Raw genomic sequence first — 22,697 nt, forward strand, 5'->3', positions numbered from 1 at the left:
ACATGATCAGTTCTGAAAATGTATCAAGTTCTATATTATCAAATAGAATTGTGTGCAGAACTGATTTATGCAACTAGTGTTTTTATCAAAACATTGTGTTTGTTGTGGCCAAAAATATAGGCACCTTGGTAAAAAATTAGCAAAGAAGGCTATGAAAAGAAATCTTCCTTGGTTATCATTTTGATCTTTTATTAAAAAGAAATCACAAAAATCTTCCCTTTAATTGACATAAAACAATTAAAAGAGGGGAAATCTCTCATTATTAAATAAATATTTTTCTCCAAAACACATTGGCCACAATTATTGGCACCCCTAGAAATGCTTATGAGTAAAATATATCTGAAGTATATTCCCATTCATATTTAAAAAAAATTTAGTGCACCTGGGAACATGAAATTATTCAGCCATGACTTCACAGGGGTATAAATATGAGGTGACACACAGGCCAAATTCCCTTAATCAATCAATCACAGTGGGTTAGACTAAAGAATATAGCTCTGATGTGCGACAAGAGGTTGTTGAGATTCACAAAAAGGAAAGTGTCAATTAGAGAATAGCCAAAGCATTGGAAGTTGATTGGAAATTAACAAGTTCCAATCAACTGGAGATCATAAGAATCGGCCTGGAAAAGGACTTGTGTCTATATTGTCTCCACACACATTGAGGAGAATGGCTCAAGTGGCCAAAGAATCTCCAAGGATCACAGCTGGAGAATTGCAGAAATTAGTTGGGTCTTTGGGACAGCAAGTATAAAAAATAAAAAATAAAATAAAAATAAAAAAACAGACATCACCTACATCACAAGTTGTTTGGGAGGGTTTCAAGAAAAAGACTCTGCTCTCATCCAAAAACAAACTCAACCATCTTCAGTTTGCTAGACACTACTGGAACTTCAAATGCGACCAGGTTATATGGACAGATTAAAAAAAAAAAAAAAGAGAGAGAGCTTTTTGGCAGCAAACACCAGAGATCAGGGTTTTTCCTGGCTCAAAATGAGGCGGAGGTGGTACCATACTAATAAAAAAAAGTGGCGTTAAGAACATGTAAACGTTGACTTTGCATTAATACACTCCTAATGACCTGGCAACTGAATAATAGTGTTAATTTTGTCATCAGTTTTTTTATTTTATTTAGTCTTAGTCCTGTGCCAAATGCCCTTTTTAATTTTCATCATATTTAGAAAACTGTTGACATTTTAGTCATATTTTAGTAACATTTAGTCATATTGACATTTTAGTCACTGAACACTGTAAAAAAAATTAGACATTAGAGTATTAATGTCAATCTAGTCTATCCAAAACCTATATAAGATAAGATCGATCTTATCATGATTATGATGTTGCGAGCTGCAGAGAGCGTGGGTGAGAGACGAGCGTCTCCGTGTTAGTGCGCGCATCATCTCTCCCGGTCTTGACTCCCGCTCAGATTGGGTCTCTTCCGCAACTGGCTGAAGCGGCTCTGACCGCACAGAGAATAAGTTTGGATTTGATTTTTGATTGGTGTTTTCCATGAAGACACCCACCAGAGTTTTGTAGACAGCCAAAGGTGGCCGCCTAGTAATTCTCTATACAGGAAAAACCCTGGAGATGGGTTTGGAGCACACAGAGATGTAGTAGTACCCAATGCCCATGGTTAAATGTGGTGCTGGATCTTTAATGTTGTGGGGCTGTTTTTTCTGCCAGAGGTCCTGGATATCATCTTCGGATACATGGCAACATGAACTCTATCAAATACCAACGGATAAAAAATCTAAACCTGGCTGCCTCTGCCAGAAAGCTTTCAATGGGCCCTGTTTGGATCTTCCAGCAGTACAATGATCCAAAACAAACATGAAAATCAACACAAAAATGGTTCACGGACCACAAAATCAAGGTTCTGCCATGGCCATCTCAGTCCCCTGACCTGAACCCCACAGAAAATTTGTGGGGTGAACTAAAGAGTAGAGTCCACCAACATGGACCTCTGAATTTGAAGGATCTGTAGAGATTCATTATGGAATAATGGTCTCGGATCCCTTGCCAGGTGTACTCCAACCTCATTAGGCATTATAAGAGAAGACTCAGAGCTGTTATCTTGGCAAAGAGAGGTTGCAAAAATTATTGAATAAAAGGGTGCCAATAATTATGGCCAATGCGTTTCATAAAAATATTTATTTAATAAAGAATATTTCCTGTTTCAATTTTTTTAGATTTCAATTAAAGGTTAGTGATTTTTGTGATTTTTTTTTAATGAAAGTTCAAAAGGAAAAACAATGCAGAATAATTTTCACAGACTTCATTGCTCATATTTACCAAGGGTGGCAATATTTTTGGCCAGTAATCTGTGTGATTTATCTTAAATAAAAATTGCAAGCCGTTTGAATTTAATTACCTACCGGACAGTCATTTAAATCTTCTCTGTTATCATACATGAACAGCATGAAAGAAAGAAAACAGAACTTTAGTTAAGTAAATTAAAACTTTCATCAACAAGAAATAAAAAAAACCTGTTGTGATAATGTCATTCTCTATTCTAAAAAGGTCAAGGCCTACAATTTAAAAGCGGTCTAAGAAATGTAATACAATGATATTTGCTTCCTGTGGGTTAAATCAATTAATATCATAAACAATTCACACAATTTCAACAACAAAAAAGCAGGCTTTTTGCTGGCTCTCACTTGAAATCTGAATGAGGTCACAACTAGAGATGGGCATTTTGGGTCTGTTACAAAACTCAGTGAGCTGCCTCGCTGTCTCTTACATAGGCAGTTGTCTTCTGTGGCAGCATCCTTACTGAAATTAGCACATTATCGCATAAGCATATTTATGCTGCGGTACCGAAATTGGTATCGAGGATAGTGAAATTTCACTGGTATCGGTACAGACTACTGAAATTTTGGTACCGTGACAACGCTATAGGCGGCAGCTACTTCCATCTTTCAAACATAGTCAAATACATATACAGTATGTACATATATGTTATATGTCTTTGTTCCGGTGTCTATTAATTATAATAGGCTATTATAATGTTATAAAGAGGGCATTATCAAAGTAAAATGTATGATATTTTGTCATTTTGCTAAGACTCGCTGGCCAATTCAATGCTCAGAACACTCATCTGTACTTCCTTCAGGTTATTGTAATACGCTTAGTAAGTGAGCTCTACTGTTTCCGAACCATGTATCTGCAAACCGCAGTTGCCATGACTGGAGATGCCATAACCATTGCATATTTAAAAGGCTGCACTAAGTTGAAAATAGTTTTGAAGACCCTGCGTTCCGTTACATTCAGCTGTGCTCCATCCAGAGTCTGACAGGCCATCGGGAGAACCGGGACTTTTCCAGGTGGGCTGGCAACAAAATGGGGCAGCGATATGCCAAAGGGGGCCACAATATGATGACAGGGGCCTGAGATGCAGGTGTGTGACATCAAGCAAACATGTCGGCACCCACGAAGATTTAATCAATGATAAAACTTTTTTTTTTAAATAATATACATTTTTACATTACATTATAATAAAACTTGTTTAGCAAACGTGTGCAGAAACATATGTTGAAAACACGATGGATTATACTTTCTTTTGATTTTTGTAAACATGCAGAACAAATGCTAGCATTGCAGCATCTTTTATCAGTTTGGTTGATATGAGACGTCTCTGTTGAAAATCAAGGTACAGTTGAAAATCACAACGCAATCATTCTCAAAATTAAAAATAAGGCTCCACTTTGACACGTTTGTGTATAGTTGTTGCTGAATTTTGAATTTAGTGAAGAATCACATCACACATTTTGACACTTGAAGGGCTCTGGGAGATGGGGTGGGGGGCTAAAACATAAAATAATGTACAACAATCTCACCTAAATCTCACGGGGGTCTACTTTCTAAATTCTAACCTCTAGTTTTTTTTAAGTATATAGCCTAATTGTGGGTCTTTTCTTTCTCACTTGTTTCCAAGCAAGACGTGATGAAATCATGTGCTGACTTATATTTATGTAGTAGTTCTTGGCAGATACATTTATAAAATACTTTAACAGGTAGTTAAAGGGCAGTTCAAGGTAGTTAAAGGGCATTTCACCCAAAAAAGTAATTTCTGACATCATTACTCAAGCCTGTATGATCACTGCATATCTTTTCCCCTCATTGAAAGTGAATGGTGACTGAAACTAACATTCTCCCTAACATCTTCTTTTGTGATCCATGGAAGAAAGTCATAAAGGTTTGCAAGCGATGACAGAATCACCATCACTTTAAGAGTAAGTCAATGTGCTAGTTATATTAAAAATGGTTGCTTAATGTTGACAAAATGATTGAAAAAGTTAACTGATGAAATCCTGAGAGTACCTTATATAATAGCTTATATAATATGTATATTAAAGATAGATAATAAAATATTTTATATTATGTTTATTATTAATATGATAGTATTTATATTACTATATTATAGGAATGCACTGAAATTTCAGCCACCGAAAATGTTATGATGAAAATGAAATTTTTTGTTTTGGCTGAAAGAGAAACAAGGCCGAAAACATATGCCTCCCCGCCCCTCATTGCTCAGGTTTCACTCTTGATCGATCTAGCCATTATCACAGCGCTACCAAGCAAAGGCCAATGTCAGTGGTGTGGAAATACTTCAAAGCAGTACCACCGCTCCCTATACGCATACTACGCAGTCTGCTCGCGAAATTAGACATATGAGGTGTCATGAAACATTTTGATGATAAAAGTAAATGCTATCAAAATTAGAAGGATACAGTTATAAACATCTCTTCATGTACTATTTTGCACATGATTTCAAATCACATCATAAATACCAATTTTGTTGTTTTTTCCACATTTAAGGGGAAATGTTTCATTACCGCAACATGTCCATGACTGGATTTGTGTTTTTTGAGATGGAAATATTTATAATTAAAAAATATAAAAAATAAAAAGCTTCAGTGCATGTTATACTATAAACATTTACAGTAAAGAAACATGTGGTATTTGGTGATCATTGGTAAATGTAGTGACAATAATAAGGAATATAAATGTGTCCAAGACCAATTTTCTCATCCTCCGCAACAATTTTCAATCATTGTTTAAGTCCTCAAGGAACTAACATTTTCAAGAAATGTTGTTGGAAGGGACATAATTGACTGTGACACTCAAGAAGGCTACCAGGTAAGCAGTTATTATTTTTTCTCTCCAAATAAAAGTTAAAATTTCGTTTGTCATAGTACCTACACAACTATTAGTTCTCATTACTGAAACATGAGTTTGTGAAGTTTAAAAAATTTTTGCAGTTTTAATTTTTTGATTACTATATACCCCATTATGGTCTAAATATAAAAAGAGATCGAAAGTTTAGCTAACCCTCATTTAGCTTCCACAGTTTAAGGTCGCTCATCCTCCGCAACACCATTATCATTCACCGCAACAACTGAAGGCCTGTTGCGGTGGAGATACTCAATATTTTTCGGTAATGAGAAACAGACTTTTGAAGGAGGGACATGCACTATAACTCTTGCTCATTTCAGTATAACTGGATATTTGCCTTAAACACTTCTTGAACAGATTGCGTAAACAAAATAGCTATTACAACCCCCCCCCCCAGCAGCAGGGGTCGCTAATTTTTATGAAGTGCTTCCACAAATTGCTGAAGGGCAGTATGAAGTCGACACCATGAATTGCGCAGGGGAGAACCGCTTCTATGTACCGAGCATAAGATTTCCAGGAGAAAGGGTCTGGTACTATCGTCAGGACATACGGGACATAATGCCAGAACCACTTCCGGTCACCTCCTCTGCTAGACATTTGTGCATTTTACCTGACATTTGGGCAAAACACAAAAAACGCTCATGAATGAGTTACAGTTGGGGGAAAACGTGATTGGTACAAAGCAGTCATTCCAGTTGTTTGTTTTAGTTGTTTGACCAACTCATAAATCGATTTGCTGCTATTCAAGTTCTTCACATGAAATTATTCTCAGAAAAAGGTTGTGTGGTTGAATGTCAGGACCATGTGTTTTAGCTAAACTAAAATCTTTTTACAAGAGCACATGATGCTGTTACATTTAAATGTTTCTCAGGACCACATGATGATATGTTACATTGAAAAAGTTCTCATGAAAACATGATTATATGTTATACTAGAATGATAATATTTATACTAATGGTTGTATATTTGTTAGCACTACAGTGTAGGCTACATGACATGATTCTTTATGAGCATAAGATTGTAACTTGTATACACAACACGTGTTAACACAAGGCATGGTACCGTGATGATAACGATAAATGAGGAAATGAAACTCTGTTTATGAAATAAATATTCTTCTAAAAATTTTATGCATTTGAAATATGTAAAATAGGGTTAGGCATCAAACCCCTTTGTCAACAGTGAACGTGTGAGCTAAATCTAATTTCCGAAACATTGATCCTCATTACCGAAATGGCATTTTCATTACCACAACATGTATCTTTTTTACAAATTAAGTAATAATTAGATAATCATATTTAGTTTTAAAATGTATATACATATTATACAACACTACTTATTTAAGGTCTGCTACATAACAAAAGTGTATGTTATCTTTTAGTAAAACAATAAAAAAAAAGAAATTGTAAATCATCACGTATGTTTTGGTAATGAGAGAAAATAAGGAAATAAAAAAATATATAATAAACATGAAAAAGTAATCTCTCCAGAGTTTTACATAGCTTTGAGCATGAGTAATAAGAGTCTACTTTAACATTAGCCAAAAATACACATTTTTAACCATAAATTTAATGTAATGTCATGTTGCGGTAATGATAATTTTTTATGGACTTCATCTAAAAAATTTAAATAATTATATAGGAAATATTTTTTTAAATCTTCTAAAAATAATGGTTATAGTAAGTTCAGACCTTAATCTTATATGTGCAAAAAGAAAATTGGCTTTAAATTCTGATGCTGGACACCTTCTAAATCTGGATTTTGTGAGAATCACCCACCAATGCACCAACTCCCTAGGGGGCACCAGAAAGTCCACCGGCTGCCCTTACTCGCACGTTATATGTTATCCAAGGAACACAGACGATCGCTTCACGCTCATATCACGCAAACGCGACAATCCTCTTGACTACTGGTACATGAACAAAGATCCCTTTCCATTGCTAGTGCGGACTGCATGCAGGTATTTATCTGCCCATGCACCAGCACAAAGAGAGAGAGAGCCTATTCAGTGCAGCATCTCATGTTCTTGATGAAAAGAGGAACCGTCTCTCCTGCCAGAAAGCCGAGCAACTTTTGTTCTTGAGGAGAAACCTGCCACTTTTACTTAAATAGAAAGCAGTCCAATTTGCTATGCGTATAGCAATTACATTCAAATAGGTTTAGCCCTGCAAAACTTTGTTCTTCACTTGAGGCTACATCTGTCGTTTACAGTTTGAGGTTGGTTTTAATTATATTACTGCTGTTTTGCACAATCATTTTATATTAAAGTGGAAATATGTTTACATAAACAGAATAGAGGCCCTCTGCCCTTCTGTGTTCTGCCTGTTGTTTTCATTAAAATGAGTGTATAGCATATTTAAACTTTTTGTATTTGCAAGATGCTATACTAGAGCTGCTAAGTTCATTACTTGACTGCTGTTTTGCATATCATTATAGTTTTCTAGAATGTTACATTATTTGGATAATTGGTAAAGATAATCTGTTAAATTTGAATGTTAAAGAACTGAATAAAGAATAATATTTAATATTGTTATAATATATTTTCTGTCCAATTTTGGTGCGTTACTTTCAATAAAAGTGTGATAATTTTATTGGTTTGTAGTTTTTCAATTCAGATTAATTAAATTCATGAAATTAATACAAAAGTATAATATTAATACAATTATACATAAAAATAAAAAAAATATTTTAAAATCTTCGGTTTTCGGCAAATTGCATCCTGAATTTTTGGTTTCGGCCCAGAATTTTCATTTTGGTGCATCACTACAATATTATGTATATTTTTTACACACTTGTTAAAATTGACTGAGAAAATACATGTACAATCAAGTCATTTTTATTTGTATAGAGCCTTTCACAACACACGTTATTTCAAAGGAGCTTTACAGAAGATCAGGCATTAACAGAATATAAAACTGTAACGTCCATGTCTATGAGTCATCATTGTGTAATTAGATAAAATACGATTGTGAATTGTGTTTAAAAATAAGTAATTAAATAATAAATGTATTTATAACCCCAGTGAGCAAGCCGAAGGCGACTGTGGCAAGGAAAACAAAACTCCATAAGATGTTGATTAATGGAGAAAAATAACCTTGGGAGAAACCAGATTCAATGTAGTTCCATTTTGGCTAACATCATGAATATAATGCCAATATTACTTATGTATAGTTAAAGTCATGGTTTAAAATGATTAAACTAAGTAGGTGTTAAGGAACAGTGTATAAGCAAAGATTTTGTATGAACTATGAGTAATGACTAATGTCTCTGAGGTCCATCCTGTATTAACTGCAGGAGTTCACATAGATGCATTGTCCTTGTTAATTGACTGATGAAGGCTTTTGTTGGCAGTTAATAGTCTATGTATTCCATTTCAAGAATGTAGTCCATCAATAGCCCGAGGTCAGTGAGGTGCATTGTAGTTCAACCAGGCCGGTAATTTCGGCGAGGTTCGGTGTGGTCCATCCCAAGTCCAAGGTCCAGACAATGGCTTATGAAGTATCCCATGTCTTATGGTTGGAGTTGGCATCAGTTCATCCTCTGAAGTCCATCTTAATAGACTGAAGCATTTAGTCATCATCACACAGTGATATGTAGCAGTGGAGTCCAACACAAAGCAGGAATGGTGCTGGATCCAGCCGGTTCTGGTGACCTCAGGATAGCAGTCACAAATTAAATAATATTAGTATAGATGCCATTCAATTTATTGCAGAGTTATAGATCATGATCAATATTTCTAGTTCCGGCAGACCTAACTAAAGCAGCCTAATTGTGGGTTGAAGGATAATTTAGATGTATGCCTGACTAAATGAGTCTTTAGTCTAGACTTAGGGAGTGTGTCTGCATCTCGAACAGTGTTAGGGAGACTATTCCATAGTTTAGGAGCCAAATAAGAAAAGGATCTACCTCCTTTTGTGGATTTTTATATTCTAGGACCTATTAACAGGCCAGAATTTTGCGATCGTAATGAGCGTGATGGAATATAGCGTGGTAGAAGGTCACTTAAGTACTGCGGAGCTAGACCATTCAAAGCTTTGTATGTAATTAACAGAATTTTACACTTAATATGAAATTTAACAGGTAGCCAATGTAACGATGATTAAATGGGGCTAATATGATCAGATTTCTTGGCTCTCGTCAGCACTCTGGCTGCTGCATTTTGAACCAATTTAAGTTTATTTATTGATCTTGCTGGACATCCTCCCAGTAATGCATTACAATAATATAGTCTTGAGGTCATGAACGTATGAATTCGTTTTTCCAGCATCAGTAACAGAGAGCATGTGCCTTAATTTAGCAATATTTATTAGGTGGAAGAATGCTGTTCTACAAATATTGGTAATTTGATTTTCAAAAGGACAGATTGGTATCAAATATAACACCTAAGTTCTTTGCTGTTGAAGATGATGTAACAGTACATCCATCGAGTCAAATTATATTTTAGCGGCATATTTTTAGAGGTTTTTGGTCCAATAATTAGTACCTCTGTTTTGTCGGAATTGAGTAGAAGGAAGTTTCTGGCCATTCAATCTTTTATTTCATTGATACACTCTGCTAATTTCTAACACCACTCAGACATCCAGCCGTTCAGTGACACTAATCTACTATAAACCTCGTCACCACGACAAGCAGGGAGGGGACCAGAGCATATTACAGTGTCTGACATCGTTTTTGCATATTCACACACCTCTTTAACATTATCTTTAGTGATCTCCGATTGGCGAAGCCGGACATCGTTAGTGCCGACATGAATAACAATATAAAAAAATCTACGTTTAGCCAGCACTTGTAAATTTTATTTTTTTGTCAGACGCTCTGGCAACCAAATGCAATTAACATTAGTGGCTGGAGTCTCTATTTCTATGTTCCTTACAATAGAATCGCCAATAACAAGGGCTCTTTCAACATGATTCTAAGTGGGTGCATCACTGAGTGGTGAGAATCGATTGGAAACCCTAACAGGAATGGGAGAGTGGTGTCTCTTTGCTGAGCAAGTATGCAGCCAATACGTCACCCAAACGCCCTGCTGCGGGGGCTCTACAGCCAGAACCAAAGTGTGTGTGTTGCTCTCTGTACTACTCGCATCCGAAACAGTATCTACCGGCTTCTCTTTCTCACTGACCTCCAATCTAACTCATTAATGTTCTGCATCAGCCTGACTAATTCCTTACATTTATCACATGTGAATTCCTCACTGCTGACGGAGGAGGCTATTGTAAACATGTGACATGCAATGCAGGAAGAAATAACATGAGCGGATGCCATGACTTACCACAGTTGTTTGTTGTTGTTGGTGGTTGTTCCTGAGCAGTGAGTGTTTGAGATCGATGTGAATCCCTCACGCAATTGTTTGTCGTTGTTGGTTGTTCTTGATAAGCGGTGCTTTGAGATCGATGCAATAATCCGTGTAACACAGAGGAGAAAAACGGGTGTCCGCTGAAAAATTCATGCAGTTTAATCGCGATAAAAATAGAAAGCTAATGTATTTCTATCCATCTGAATGTATAAGTCAGATGGAGCTCCAGAGAGAGTAAGATGAGATTTAACAGGTGTTTATTTTTCTTCAGCAGTAGGTTATCTTCACCCAGAGTAGTTAGTGTCATTTTACACAAAGCATTTTTGCTATTTCTGCCTTTCTTGTCTAAGGTTCTGTAATATGAGGGAATGATATGAAAACGTGGCGATATGAAAGGTGGCAAAACTAGATCACTCCAAATTCAGGTGCTTGCAACATTGACAGCTTTGCTTTGTTGATTATAAACAGGAGAGATAGTTTTTTCGCATATCACTCTAACAGAGACGCAGAAAAACGGCATTTGCATGTCGAATCTTTAGTTCAGTGAATATGCAACAAACTTACTTGACTTCCTCACTGCTCACACACATTCAACTCAACAGGCATTCAATGAGCTGCTGCATGAGAGAGGGAGACAAAGAGCCCCGTGAAAGAGCTGATTTATTTACACAAAATCTTTACATTTTTTACATTAATTAGAGTTTGATACGGAGACAAGATTATTTATTTCATTTTTTCATCTGAATGGATTGGTTTACCAATTCTCATCTACATGTTGAAGTGAATAAAGCATGTGGGAATTCCTCGCATTGTGAACTTGGAACATGCAGGAATTTTTAAATGTACACAAAAAAACCTGCACCAAATTTTCAGGACCAACTTGTGTGCACACGCTCTCGTGTTGGACTGCAGGTGTGACATAACTGAATGTGCGTGAATGTGGTGGGGCTAGCAAGTGATATATTGCATAAAAAATTATAATGAACCATGTGAAATCTCAGCAGCAGCGTCACATACTGGGTAAACACCGCAAGTTCTCGGGTACTCTTGCCCATCCCTAGTGACAACTGGTCTACATGTTCCTCGGACTATCCTTTTCTCCTTCTGACCTTCATTTAGGAGTTACCACGCAATGATAGTAGTAGTAATGGGAGGGGCTTCTAATGATTCTGGTTTAGTGACCTCATCATTCATTTTAGTCAGCTTTATAAGCGATACTTAAGATAATACCAGAACTCCATTTATTTTTTAATGGCAGTCCACATCTTAATAGCACCATCAAGAATTAGATATAATAGAGTGAATGGAATGTTACCAAATGGCCCACTTCTACAACTGAAATGCAACAATACTTTGGCTAAAATTATTTCCCTAAATGACCCCTATTGGTGGCAATTTAATGAACAAATAATGCCACTCAAAAAGCAACAGCTGCAATGTTTATTGGGTGACAATCTAATTTAAAAACTACTATGGCTATGTTCAGGCAAGTAAAACATAGGCTAAAGGCTAAAAATGGCAGAAAAGTGATTTTTAAAAGATGCTGTCTATTTCTGATAATAAATTCTTTGTTGAAAACTAACATCAAGTTCTCAGGTCAGATACAGTGTATCTGTAACATAACAAAATGTGGAAAAAGTGACGCGCTGTGAATACTTTCCGGATGCACTCTACAGCTATTAGGCTCATAAATAAAGCAGTCACATCTTTAAAGGTATTTTTTTTTTTCACCCAAACATGTAAATTATGTCATATTTATACAAACATTTTAAAGAATGTTTAAGCGCCCCTTTTTTTGTTGTTGTTGCATACAACGGAATTGAATGGAACTGAGGATGTCATTCTAACTTTATGCCTTTTGTGTTCAACGAATTAAGTTATACGAGTGTGAAACAACATGAGGGCAAGTCAATGGTTTTTTGGGTGAATTACCTGTTTTGATGTTACACTTCAAAACACATACAAAATCTTTCAAAAAGCATAAAAAACTTTCTGTAGATATTGAAATGACATGCAAATATGGTATACAATCAATTTTTATAATTTTTTTAGTCAAGCACAAATTTAGCCTGGAACTAGAGAAGCAGGATAAGTGACCCCGTTTCCACCTGCTATGAAGATGCATTTTCAGTGATCCGAACACATGTGGCCAGTGCTTAATACAGGTCTAAACAGGGTCTAAAACATTTTGTGTTCAGATCACAAAAAACACATTCGAATGTGGTCAAAAATCAACGGAACACATCACATTTGATGGTTCCAGCAGCAGCGAAGGGCCTCCCCTCTCCTGTCAATCAACCGCTGCGCTAAAGAGTTTAAACTTCGCCTGTTACGAAACGTTCAATAAAAACAATTTAAAAAATGTACACACTAGGGCTGGGCAATAGGACAATGTTATCGGATATCGATGATATCTTACAACTGACAGACGACGATTGACAATATCGGGAAATGGCAAAACCATGGATCTGGGAAGTCAGGAAATATATTTAACAGTGGCTAAGGTAAAAAACAAGCACCAGCCACCAGCCACCCGCCAAATGCGACGAGACTCAATCCAGTTAGCAAGATCGTCATCTAAAAGTATTTAATGAGCAGGTCATTTTGCTCACCTACCCGCAACAGGCGGGTGACCTGTAAGATGTCTCTGAGTGTCACATGACAAGAAATGCTGTTAGTCACAAAGACACAAGCCTGAACACTTTATTACATTTTTAAGAATAGACAAAATAAAAGACATCAATGCCCATGTCTGATTCGCTATTTGTTCAGAGGCGTGCAGCGGGAGTCTGTCTTGAGGAACACATGCATGTATAGAGTTTTCACGCTATTCTTTCTCAGTTTCATTTGTCTGAAAACTGTTTGCAAGAATAATGTAGTCTATGAGAATGCTGCAAATGGTCTTCGATAATCTCAGGAGGTGCTGCGAGTTTAGTTCCCTTTATTTCCATGGACCAGTTCACGGTTAACATGCATTGTGACTGTAACTGAAGGTTCAGTAATAAATAACTTTGAATTAAAGAAATAATGATTAAAGTGATTAAATCATAAAATAATACAATCATAAAATCATCATTTAAAAAAAGGATCATAAAAATTGCATATAATTTTTATTTAGTACTGCCCTGAAGAAGCTATTTGGCATAACACATGCTCACATATATTCCAAACGACAAAATAGTAACTGATTTTGATCAGTACACACATGATCCTGTTAAATTTACATTCCCTTAGTTTCTAATATGGTGTTGCTTTCTCGATGATCAATGACTGTTTGTGTAATAATTGTTCATGAATCCCTGCTTTGTCCTGAGCAGTCAAGATGTCCACTTTTCTTAAGAAAAAACCCAAATACAGTAAAATGATTTGGTTTCTCAGCATCTTCTGCACATTTTTTGTTCTTCCCAACAGTGGCTATATATATATATAGATGAGGTCCAGATTTTGACTATTGAGGGACAAATACACAACTATTACAAAAGGTGTAAACAATTATTGACGCTCAAGAAGGCAACATAAGAACCAAAGGGTGCAAATTTTGAACAGGAGGATTTGTGTGAATAAGAGTACATTTTGTGTTATGTAGCTTTTGAAGGGCAGTACTACACAAAATATAATCTCTTATAGGCTATTTATATACATTCTGAAAGGGGTGTGGAAACTTGTAAAAACAAAAGTGTTATGCAAACTTCTGCACTTAACTGTACAGGCTATACAGTTTGTAAAAATGTATATTTTATATTGATATTTCAAATATATAACCACATTTTAGCTTTTTTAATGTATAAATTTCACTTCATTATTTTATTGCTTTTTTTCATTTAAAGAGCAATTTCAATTTAGAAATGTCTTTTTTATGCTTTTTGTGTTTCAATAAATGAATGTAATTTTTAAAGCAAAATCAATAAAGCTAAATTAATCACAGACTGTCCAAATGTGTTCGCATCACCCGAGACACATCTTAATACCAGGTGGAAACGGGTCAGTATTGTAGTCAAGCATGGCTTAACATTCTTGTATTCTGTCCATTGACACAAGGGCACTAAAGATATATCAGCTTATGCCAAATTGTACATCAAATTCTGCAATTCAAACTATGCTCATTGATGCACACGATTGGAGCAAGCCATCTCAAAAGAGGGGTCTCAATATTCCAAAGCCTCTAATACATCAACAATATTTCGCTTTGATTTCTGCAAATGGTATGGGCTACTGCACCCTTTCCACTCAACAATGACATTTAAGGGAGTACCTGAGCTCAGGATTCACCAAAGCATCCATTTTGAGGCAGATCTGAAGAAGAGCAGCTAGAAGGAAGCTCCAACAATAGGGCAAACCAACTCAGAGTAGTATGTTCTCTGATGTGATGTCAAACCTACGGATAAGACACAGGTGCATTCAGTCAATGCACATTTCCTGACACAAATTCTTTTTGTCTATATTCATAAACAGAAGAATCCAGGGTATCTTTTTGACAACAGGTACAATTATTTGTTTTAGTAGGAGGATTACCACTGAATGTTCCCATATTTGCATGTGTTTGAGTTCTACTACTTAAAGTTGTATTCAGTAAAGAAAAATTGTTTCATGTCATCTTGGACTAACACTGATACCTAGAGGCGTGACCGCAGCATCATTCACACACAATAGTTTTTAGTTCCCGATGCCATTGAAGAAATTCACTATTGACAGTCAGTCATGATTAATTTAATCCATGAGTGACAGACTCAGTTTAAATCTGGTATAAAAATATAGGTGATCCAATCAGCTGTGGTCAACTCTAAATACAGGTCTAAACGTAGGGTGAACACATTCTGGTCTTCCAAAAAGAGGGCATTTTTTTTTCCTCATCGGGGGCAAAATATTTTACTTGATGCCATGAGCATACCTTCATTTACTATTACTGGCTGTGGCCTGTAATGAATGGCCATGGAAAATGAAGCAATGTGATAACAATTTTACCTGGTTGCAAAAAGTAGTCTGTTAATTTACCTGATGAACTTTCACCTTTTGCTAACCCTTTATGCATCGCAGAGCTAATGTGTGCTTCTAAATCACTTGCACCTTTATTAGCAACTGACACATAAGTGCCAGCTTTACAAGTCATACTTTCTGCTTGCCACGGATCTTGACCTGGATGAAAGCATGGGAATTTTTTGTGCAAATCTTCTGTAAATTTGCACTTTCGTTTGGGCATTGTTTCCACTCAGCTGTCATTTGCTGCTACTGTCAAGCAACTGTTTGATGCTGAACACAACAGTTCAACAACGTTCACGGAGAGATTGACAGGCAGGAATTTGACCAATAGTTGCTGCAAGCCTCTTATAACTGACCAATTTGTGTGCAAGAAGGCATAACTTACAAAGAGGGGAAAAGCAATGCAAATATGCGCGCGCGCACACACACACACAATGAAGTATTAGACCAGATGCACATCTAAAGCCGAATCCCGGACATTTTCGTAAATTTAGAAATCCCGGCCGGATGCTTATGGTCAGAAAAAGAGGACATGTCTAGGAAAAAGAGGATGTATGGTCATCCTACTAAACGTGGCTGTGGCAGGGTGGAGGGTGGGGCCGGGTCGTGATTCTACACACCCGGTCCCTTATCAGGCTAATCAAGCCTCCAAGAGGGATAAAGGCCGACTGCTGAGGATTGTGCAGGAGAGAGAGAGTTTACAGACATGTCCGTCATGTGTGTGTGTCTCCTGTTTAAGTTTATTATAAAAAATTTATTTATATTGAAAAGCCGGTTCTCGCCGCCTCGTTTCCATTGAACGTCTTTACACTGGTGCCGAAACCCAGGAAAGGAGGCGGCGAGAACCGGCTTGTCAATATAAATAATAGTTTAATAATCAAACTTAAACAAAAGACAAAACACACACATGACGGACATGTCCGTAAACGATCTCTCTCTCTCTCACACAATCCCCCGCAGTCGGCCTTTCTCTCCAGAGATGTTCAATTGGGTTCAAGTCTGGGCTGTGGCTGTGCCCCAGTCTGAGGTCCAGAGTGCTCTGGAGCAGGTTTTCATCAAGGATGTCTTTGTACATTGCTGCATTCATCTTTCCCTTGATCCTGTCTAGTCTCCCAGTTCCTGCCGCTGAAAAACATCCCCACAGCATGATGCTGCCACCACCATGCTTCACTGTAGGGATGGGATTGGCCAGGTGATGAGCGGTGTCTGGTTTCCTCCAGAAATGAAGCTTGCCATTCAGGCCAAAGAGTTCAATCTTTGTTTCATAAGACCAGAGAATTCTGTTTCTCATGGTCTGAGAGTCCTTCAGGTGCTTTAAGCAGGTGGACTCAAATCAAGTTGTAGAAACATCTCAAGGATGATCAGTGGAAACAGGATGCACCTGAGCTCAATTTTGAATGTCATGGCAAAGGCTGTGAATACTTATGTACCTGTGATTATTTAGTTTTTTATTTTTAATACATTTGCAAAGATTTCAAACAAACTTCTTTCACATTGTCATTATGGGGTATTGTTTGTAGAATTTTGAGGAAAATAATTAATTTAATAAATTTTGGAATAAGGCTGTAACATAACAAAATGTGGAAAAAGTGAATACTTTCCGGATGCACTGTACTAGTGTGTAATTACAATCGAGCGGTTTCTGAGACAACCAAATTCTAATCCTTCAGTTTCAGGGGTCAAATCCAGCAGACGATGAGCAGTATATAAGTTTAGGATTTACGTGGACAAGATCAGTTGATGCTCCACGACCTTTATGTGTCATTTGCCAGATTTTATCTAATGACAGCATGCAACCTGCTAAAGTCTGCAGGCACCTTGAAACCAAGCATGCTGAGGTTTCAGGGAAACCTCCTGAGTTTATTATATGTAAAGGCCACTGAAGCTTCCTATCGTGTTGTGCTGTGTCTTGCCAAGGCAGACAAAGCACATAACATCCGAGAGACATTGATTCTGCCGGCAGCCAAAGATATGAGTTCCTTGATGGTAGGAGAGGCAGTGGCTTCGAAGCTTGATTCTATTCCACTTTCTGACAACACAGTGGGTCGGCACATCTCTGAAATGGCACAGGATGTGAAGGAGCAAGTGTTAGACAGCATCAGACACAGCCCATTTTTTGCACGCTAGATCAACGAATCCACTGATGTGGCCCACTGTGCACAGCTGTTAACATATAGTCATTGAAGAACAGTTTCTATTCAGTAGTCCTTTGCCTGCCTGCCCACACTTACACACACTCCTCCTGCTCTGTTACTGCTCTTCTGACTGGTTTGACTGAGATGGACCATTATTGGAATTTCAAATTATGTTTTTCTTTTTGCATTAGCATTGTTTTTGTTCGCTAGGGGGACTTTGAAAACCCCTACTCTAGTCGATTTTGTGTTTTGACTATTTGTGAACTGCATCTCGTTTACCATGCTTTGTGGGTGTAACATTTTTGCCGTGTCATCACCATTCATATTTATACAGTCTCATATCTATAGGACTCTTTTGGTCCAAACAATGCAAGTGAATAGGTCCAACATTTTGAAGCTCCAAAAATCACATAAATCAGCATAAAAGTAGCCTAATCTATGTAACTCCAGTGGTTAAATCCATGTCTTTAGAAGAGATATGATAGGTTGGGTGAGAAACAGATGAATATTTAAGTCAATTTGTACTATAAATTCTCCTCCCTACTCAATCTCCTTTTGTTTTTGGTGATTCACATTCTCTCTGGGCAGGGAGAAGAATTTCTAGGCAAATGGATTTAAATATTGATCGGTTTCTTACCCACACAAATCATATTACTTCAGAAGTCATGGATTAAACCAATGGAGTCATATGGATTACTTTTATGCTGCATCTTGTGTTCTGCTGAAGAAAGAAAGTCATACACATATGGGATGGCATGAGGGTGAGCAACTATTTCTTTAAGTAGCACATGGGGGGCCAACATTGTCCTCTTTTTGAGATACAATGTTCAACATTGATTTAGTTCTAGTATCTTTTAAGCCCAAAAAATAGTTGTCATTCTAATGCATGATGCATAATTTTCATTTCCACCAGGCACAAAAGTTTGTGACTGGTGGAATGTTCTGCTGAAGTATTGCTCTACAAAAGGTTGATACTTTTCTATCAGGCGTTAGAAAAAAATTATTATCGGCTTAGCATAAATTATTTTATTATCTCTACTTACCTAGTAATTTATTATAAAAACTAACATGTTCAAAATCAGGGGTCGGCATTATTAAAAAAAACTAACAATATTATTAAAAAATACAACTGCTTTATTCTATTACATGAATACTTTTAAAGCTACTCAAGTTATTCAGCCAAAAGTAGTGAGTGGTTTTCTCGTTATTGTGGTTTGATTAATATAGTCTTTATATGATATAGCCTACTAGACTAGAGGTCGACCGATATTGGTTTTTTCAGGCCGATGTCGATGCCGATCTTTTGAAATCTGGGTCGGCCGATAGCCGATTAATGCAGCCGATTTATTTTGGCCGATATGTGCTTGTTTTTAACCTCTTATTTGAAAGATAAAATGTAACACAAATAATAACTTAAGATAGACAATTTCTCAACAAATACATTTATTGAACACTTGACCAATCTGCACTTGTACACTTAAATTAAAAATGTATAATGTAAAAACATATTGTATAAATAATGTATAACAAATATATTAAATAAACAAAGCAGGTGTTACGAACTGCTCCGAGACATGAAGGTTGAGATCCAATAAAAAAATTTTTAAATCCTCTTTTATTAGAGAAGACATAGACAATTTTACCGTCTTAAAATGCTATATTTGACCGTTACACTCTCTCCTATGGTAATAATAAGGAGGTTATCAACAGGTGCATTACACTGGTCTGGCCATGCTTTAAAATGTTAAATGTTGTAAAAACAGTCAGTGGAGAAGTTTACATTTTCCAGCCACTTTCCGATGCCTGTCCACAACAGGACTCTTCCGCCTCTCGCGTGACGCAAGCGTGCTGGCATGTTCAAATGAAAGCAAAGCCAATGAAGCTTGTAAACAGTGTTCTCTTGTAAACAAATCGAGCTGCACTTCCAGTTGTATCACGTCAGTTCTCGAGTGAACATGCCAACATGATTACGTGATTTAAGCAAGAGGCTAAAGGCTATAAAATGCTTGAAATTCCACCAAAAAACTGAACATTTCATACAAAGCTGTACACTACAGTCTTCAAAGACAAAGGACAACTGGCTCTAACAGGGCAGAAAGAGATGTGGAAGGTCAGATGTACAACTAAACAAGAGGATAAGTACATCAGAGTCTCTAGTTTGAGAAAGACACCTCACATGTCCTCAGCTGACAGCTTCATTGAATTCTACCTGCTCAACACCAGTTTCATGTACAACAGTAAAGAGAAGACTCTGGGGTGCAGGCCTTATGGGAAGAATTGCAAAGAAAAAGACAAAAAAAGAAAAATAAAAAGAAAAGGTTAGAGTGGGAAAGTAACACAGACATTTGACAACAGAAAATTGGAAAAGAGTGTTATGGATTTTAACCCCATTGAGCTTTTGGGTGATCAGCTAGACTGTAAGGTGCGTGAGAAGTGCCCGACAAGACAGTCACATCTATGGCAAGTGCTACAGGAAGTGTGGGGTGAAATGTCACCTGAGTATCTGGACAAACTGACAGCTAGAATGCCAAGGATCTGCAAAGCTGTCATTGCTGCACGTGGAGGATTTTTTTTGATGAAAACTCTTTGAAGTAGTTTAAGAAGTTCTGAAAAAAAAAATTAAAAAAAATAAAATCTAATTGTAATAGTCATTTTTCCCATTATTAATATCCTGACTATACATTGTGATCAGCTGAATGCCACTTTGGTGAATAAAAGTACCAATTTCTTTCTATAAGAGCAAAATCTGTACATTATTACAAACTTTTGGCTGCCAGTGTATACACTCTACAAAAACAATAAAAAAAACACAAAATTATAAGACATCAAAAGCGTTCAGGTACCACGGATGAAACAAGCATTCTTGCGATATGGTCTTTACGGAGATCCTAGATAACCTAGAGAGAGATCGCAAAGGCGTTAAATTGTCTATGAGAAGATCCAGCACGAAATGAAGCACGCTGGCTTCAATCAGACAACTGACCAAATCATAAACAAATTGAAAAACACTTATGGGTGTGCAAGGACTGTAAGAAGGACCTAAACAAAAGCAACAGTGGATGGAGCAACAATGTTTTGGACTTGTACATCGACAAGCCTGCTATCTAACCTGGGGCATTTAATTTAGTCAGTCACGCTCGAGAGAAACACAGAATCGCCAGTGTCGTCTGCTGCTGATCTCAGCAAGTTATTATATTTGCCAAATTTGTTAGCCTTCCTTACACTATTGTCCTCTTATTTTGTTCAGTAAGTTGATTTTTGACCAGCTCCTCATGAACTTTCGATCACGGCTATCTGTGAAGTAAATTTAAGGATTCTCAATCAATACGTAATATAATAAACATACTTTGCCAAAGATCCAAATATAAACATCTGCTACACCAATGTTAATAATGATTCCACTGGTACAGTTTACAGAATTTTGCAAGTTAAGCCATAGTTCATACAAATTATGTAATTATATTACCTGTTGTCTTTAGCATAGATATCATCTCTGGCAATCTTATTGATCAATGTAATAACATTGGATTGCATTACTTTTGTTGACAATTATTAAATATGTCAATAAAAACAAGAGTAAAAGCTGTATACAAACACTGACGGCCCATGATTGTTTGTGGGCAGGTTATAGCCTCCTGAATCTATCACGTAGCCCGTTGTGCCATCGTTCAGTTCTCAAGTCAGTTGAAAAGCGCAGCCGGTTTATCATGGGCTCCATATTGCCCCGTCCATCAACCAGCGGAGCACAGGCTCAGCACGAGAACCATCGCCATTTCAGCGGAAACCAAGAGCCAAAATATCGATGAGCACGCTTTGATGCTAAGACATAAATGAAGCATGTGTAATATAATTCATTTTTAATGTCTGATTTGAAATGTTTCAGCAGAAAATATTTGGATACAACGAAATTAAATGTTTCATTCGACATGTTATGACAAAGTGATCAAAAAAATGATGGCATGCTGCAGGGAATTCACAAATGACTCGCATGTTGGTGACATTTATTTGAAACAACATATATTTTTTATATTTCTACAATATTCAGCTGTTTTTATTATGATGATCATCATCTACAAATTAACTACGACGATAGCTCAGGTTCTCTAACAACACGGTCATCGACAACATAGCAATTATGCCTGGTTATCGAAGGCACCTCCATCAGACACTCGCTGGGAGATGAAACATTTACATCGTGGATTTGAGGCCTCCACGGGGGGCTTGCAGCGTCTGTGTTTCCACAAAATACTATCTACTTTGATACTACAATCCGTTTAATGAGATTTTTGACACTTATAATGAATGTAGAACAACATATTAATATTAAGTTGAATCTAAATAAATAATTGTGCCAATTTGTTGGACGTGTTTTTGATCGGCCCCTGCATGTTTCCTCAAAGCTCTCTGGCTAACTGCAGGACGACCTGTCGCCGTGGTTACCATATGAAACGTCTTTGATTATCTTTTATAAACTAACCTCTTTGTTAACATGTTTCCTACAATGTTTTAAACGGCACAGCCCAAAAATACAGTTGGCCTGTTTTTTTTCTCTCTCTCTCTCTCTCGCTCTCTCTCTCTCTCTCTCTCTCTCTCCCTGTACAAATGAACCAGGGTCACGCTCGGTTAGCGACTTAGCAGTGGTAGGACTAACTAGGTACAATTTATAGTGCATTTAGGTATGTTAGGTATTTGGGTATGTTTTGTGTGCCCACAGCAGCGGTCAAATACTCACTGCTGGTACTTCTCCATGTCAACGAAGCACTCCATCTTCCAGGACAATAATGGCAATCTCTTTCACTTGGTTTTTCATGTACATCCACATAGACGTCAAATCCACACGGGACAACAAACTGCTCTTCGTAAACACAGTTCAGCGTACAGCGACATCCAAACGCTTACATCTAATACTCGGTCCACGGTGATCGAATAAAGTTCCATTCGACGACGACTTTGTACTGTTTTATCAGTACAAAGAAGGCTGTGGAAGGCACCATCGTTTTTGTTTCATGGTGTGGACAGCAGCAGCAGACAATCGGGGCAGCCTCAAAATTATCTGGTGGAGTCGATATACAACGCACCGGCTGCAGCTCCCCTCGCTGACACCGCAGGGAC

General features: G+C 37.1%; 1 protein-coding gene across 2 annotated transcripts in view; it reads right to left on the minus strand.

Annotated features, from left to right (window-relative positions):
- The window catches only part of LOC127657943 (histone-lysine N-methyltransferase SETD2-like), a 69,379-nt gene extending 46,682 nt beyond the window's left edge, over positions 1–22,697 (minus strand). Inside the window, exons 1-4 of one of the 2 annotated variants that reach the window (XM_052146962.1) lie at positions 22,318–22,697; positions 20,081–20,191; positions 14,726–14,848; positions 2,375–2,396 (exon numbers count right to left, since the gene is read on the minus strand). In XM_052146962.1, the coding sequence (XP_052002922.1) occupies positions 2,375–2,396; positions 14,726–14,754 (51 nt within the window). In that variant the 5' untranslated portion in view covers positions 14,755–14,848; positions 20,081–20,191; positions 22,318–22,697. The remainder of the gene's footprint in view (positions 1–2,374; positions 2,397–14,725; positions 14,849–20,080; positions 20,192–22,317) is intronic. The other variant, XM_052146963.1, reaches the window with a different exon arrangement.

The sequence above is a fragment of the Xyrauchen texanus genome, chromosome 17 (assembly GCF_025860055.1).
Source record: "Xyrauchen texanus isolate HMW12.3.18 chromosome 17, RBS_HiC_50CHRs, whole genome shotgun sequence".
NCBI lineage: Eukaryota > Metazoa > Chordata > Actinopteri > Cypriniformes > Catostomidae > Xyrauchen > Xyrauchen texanus.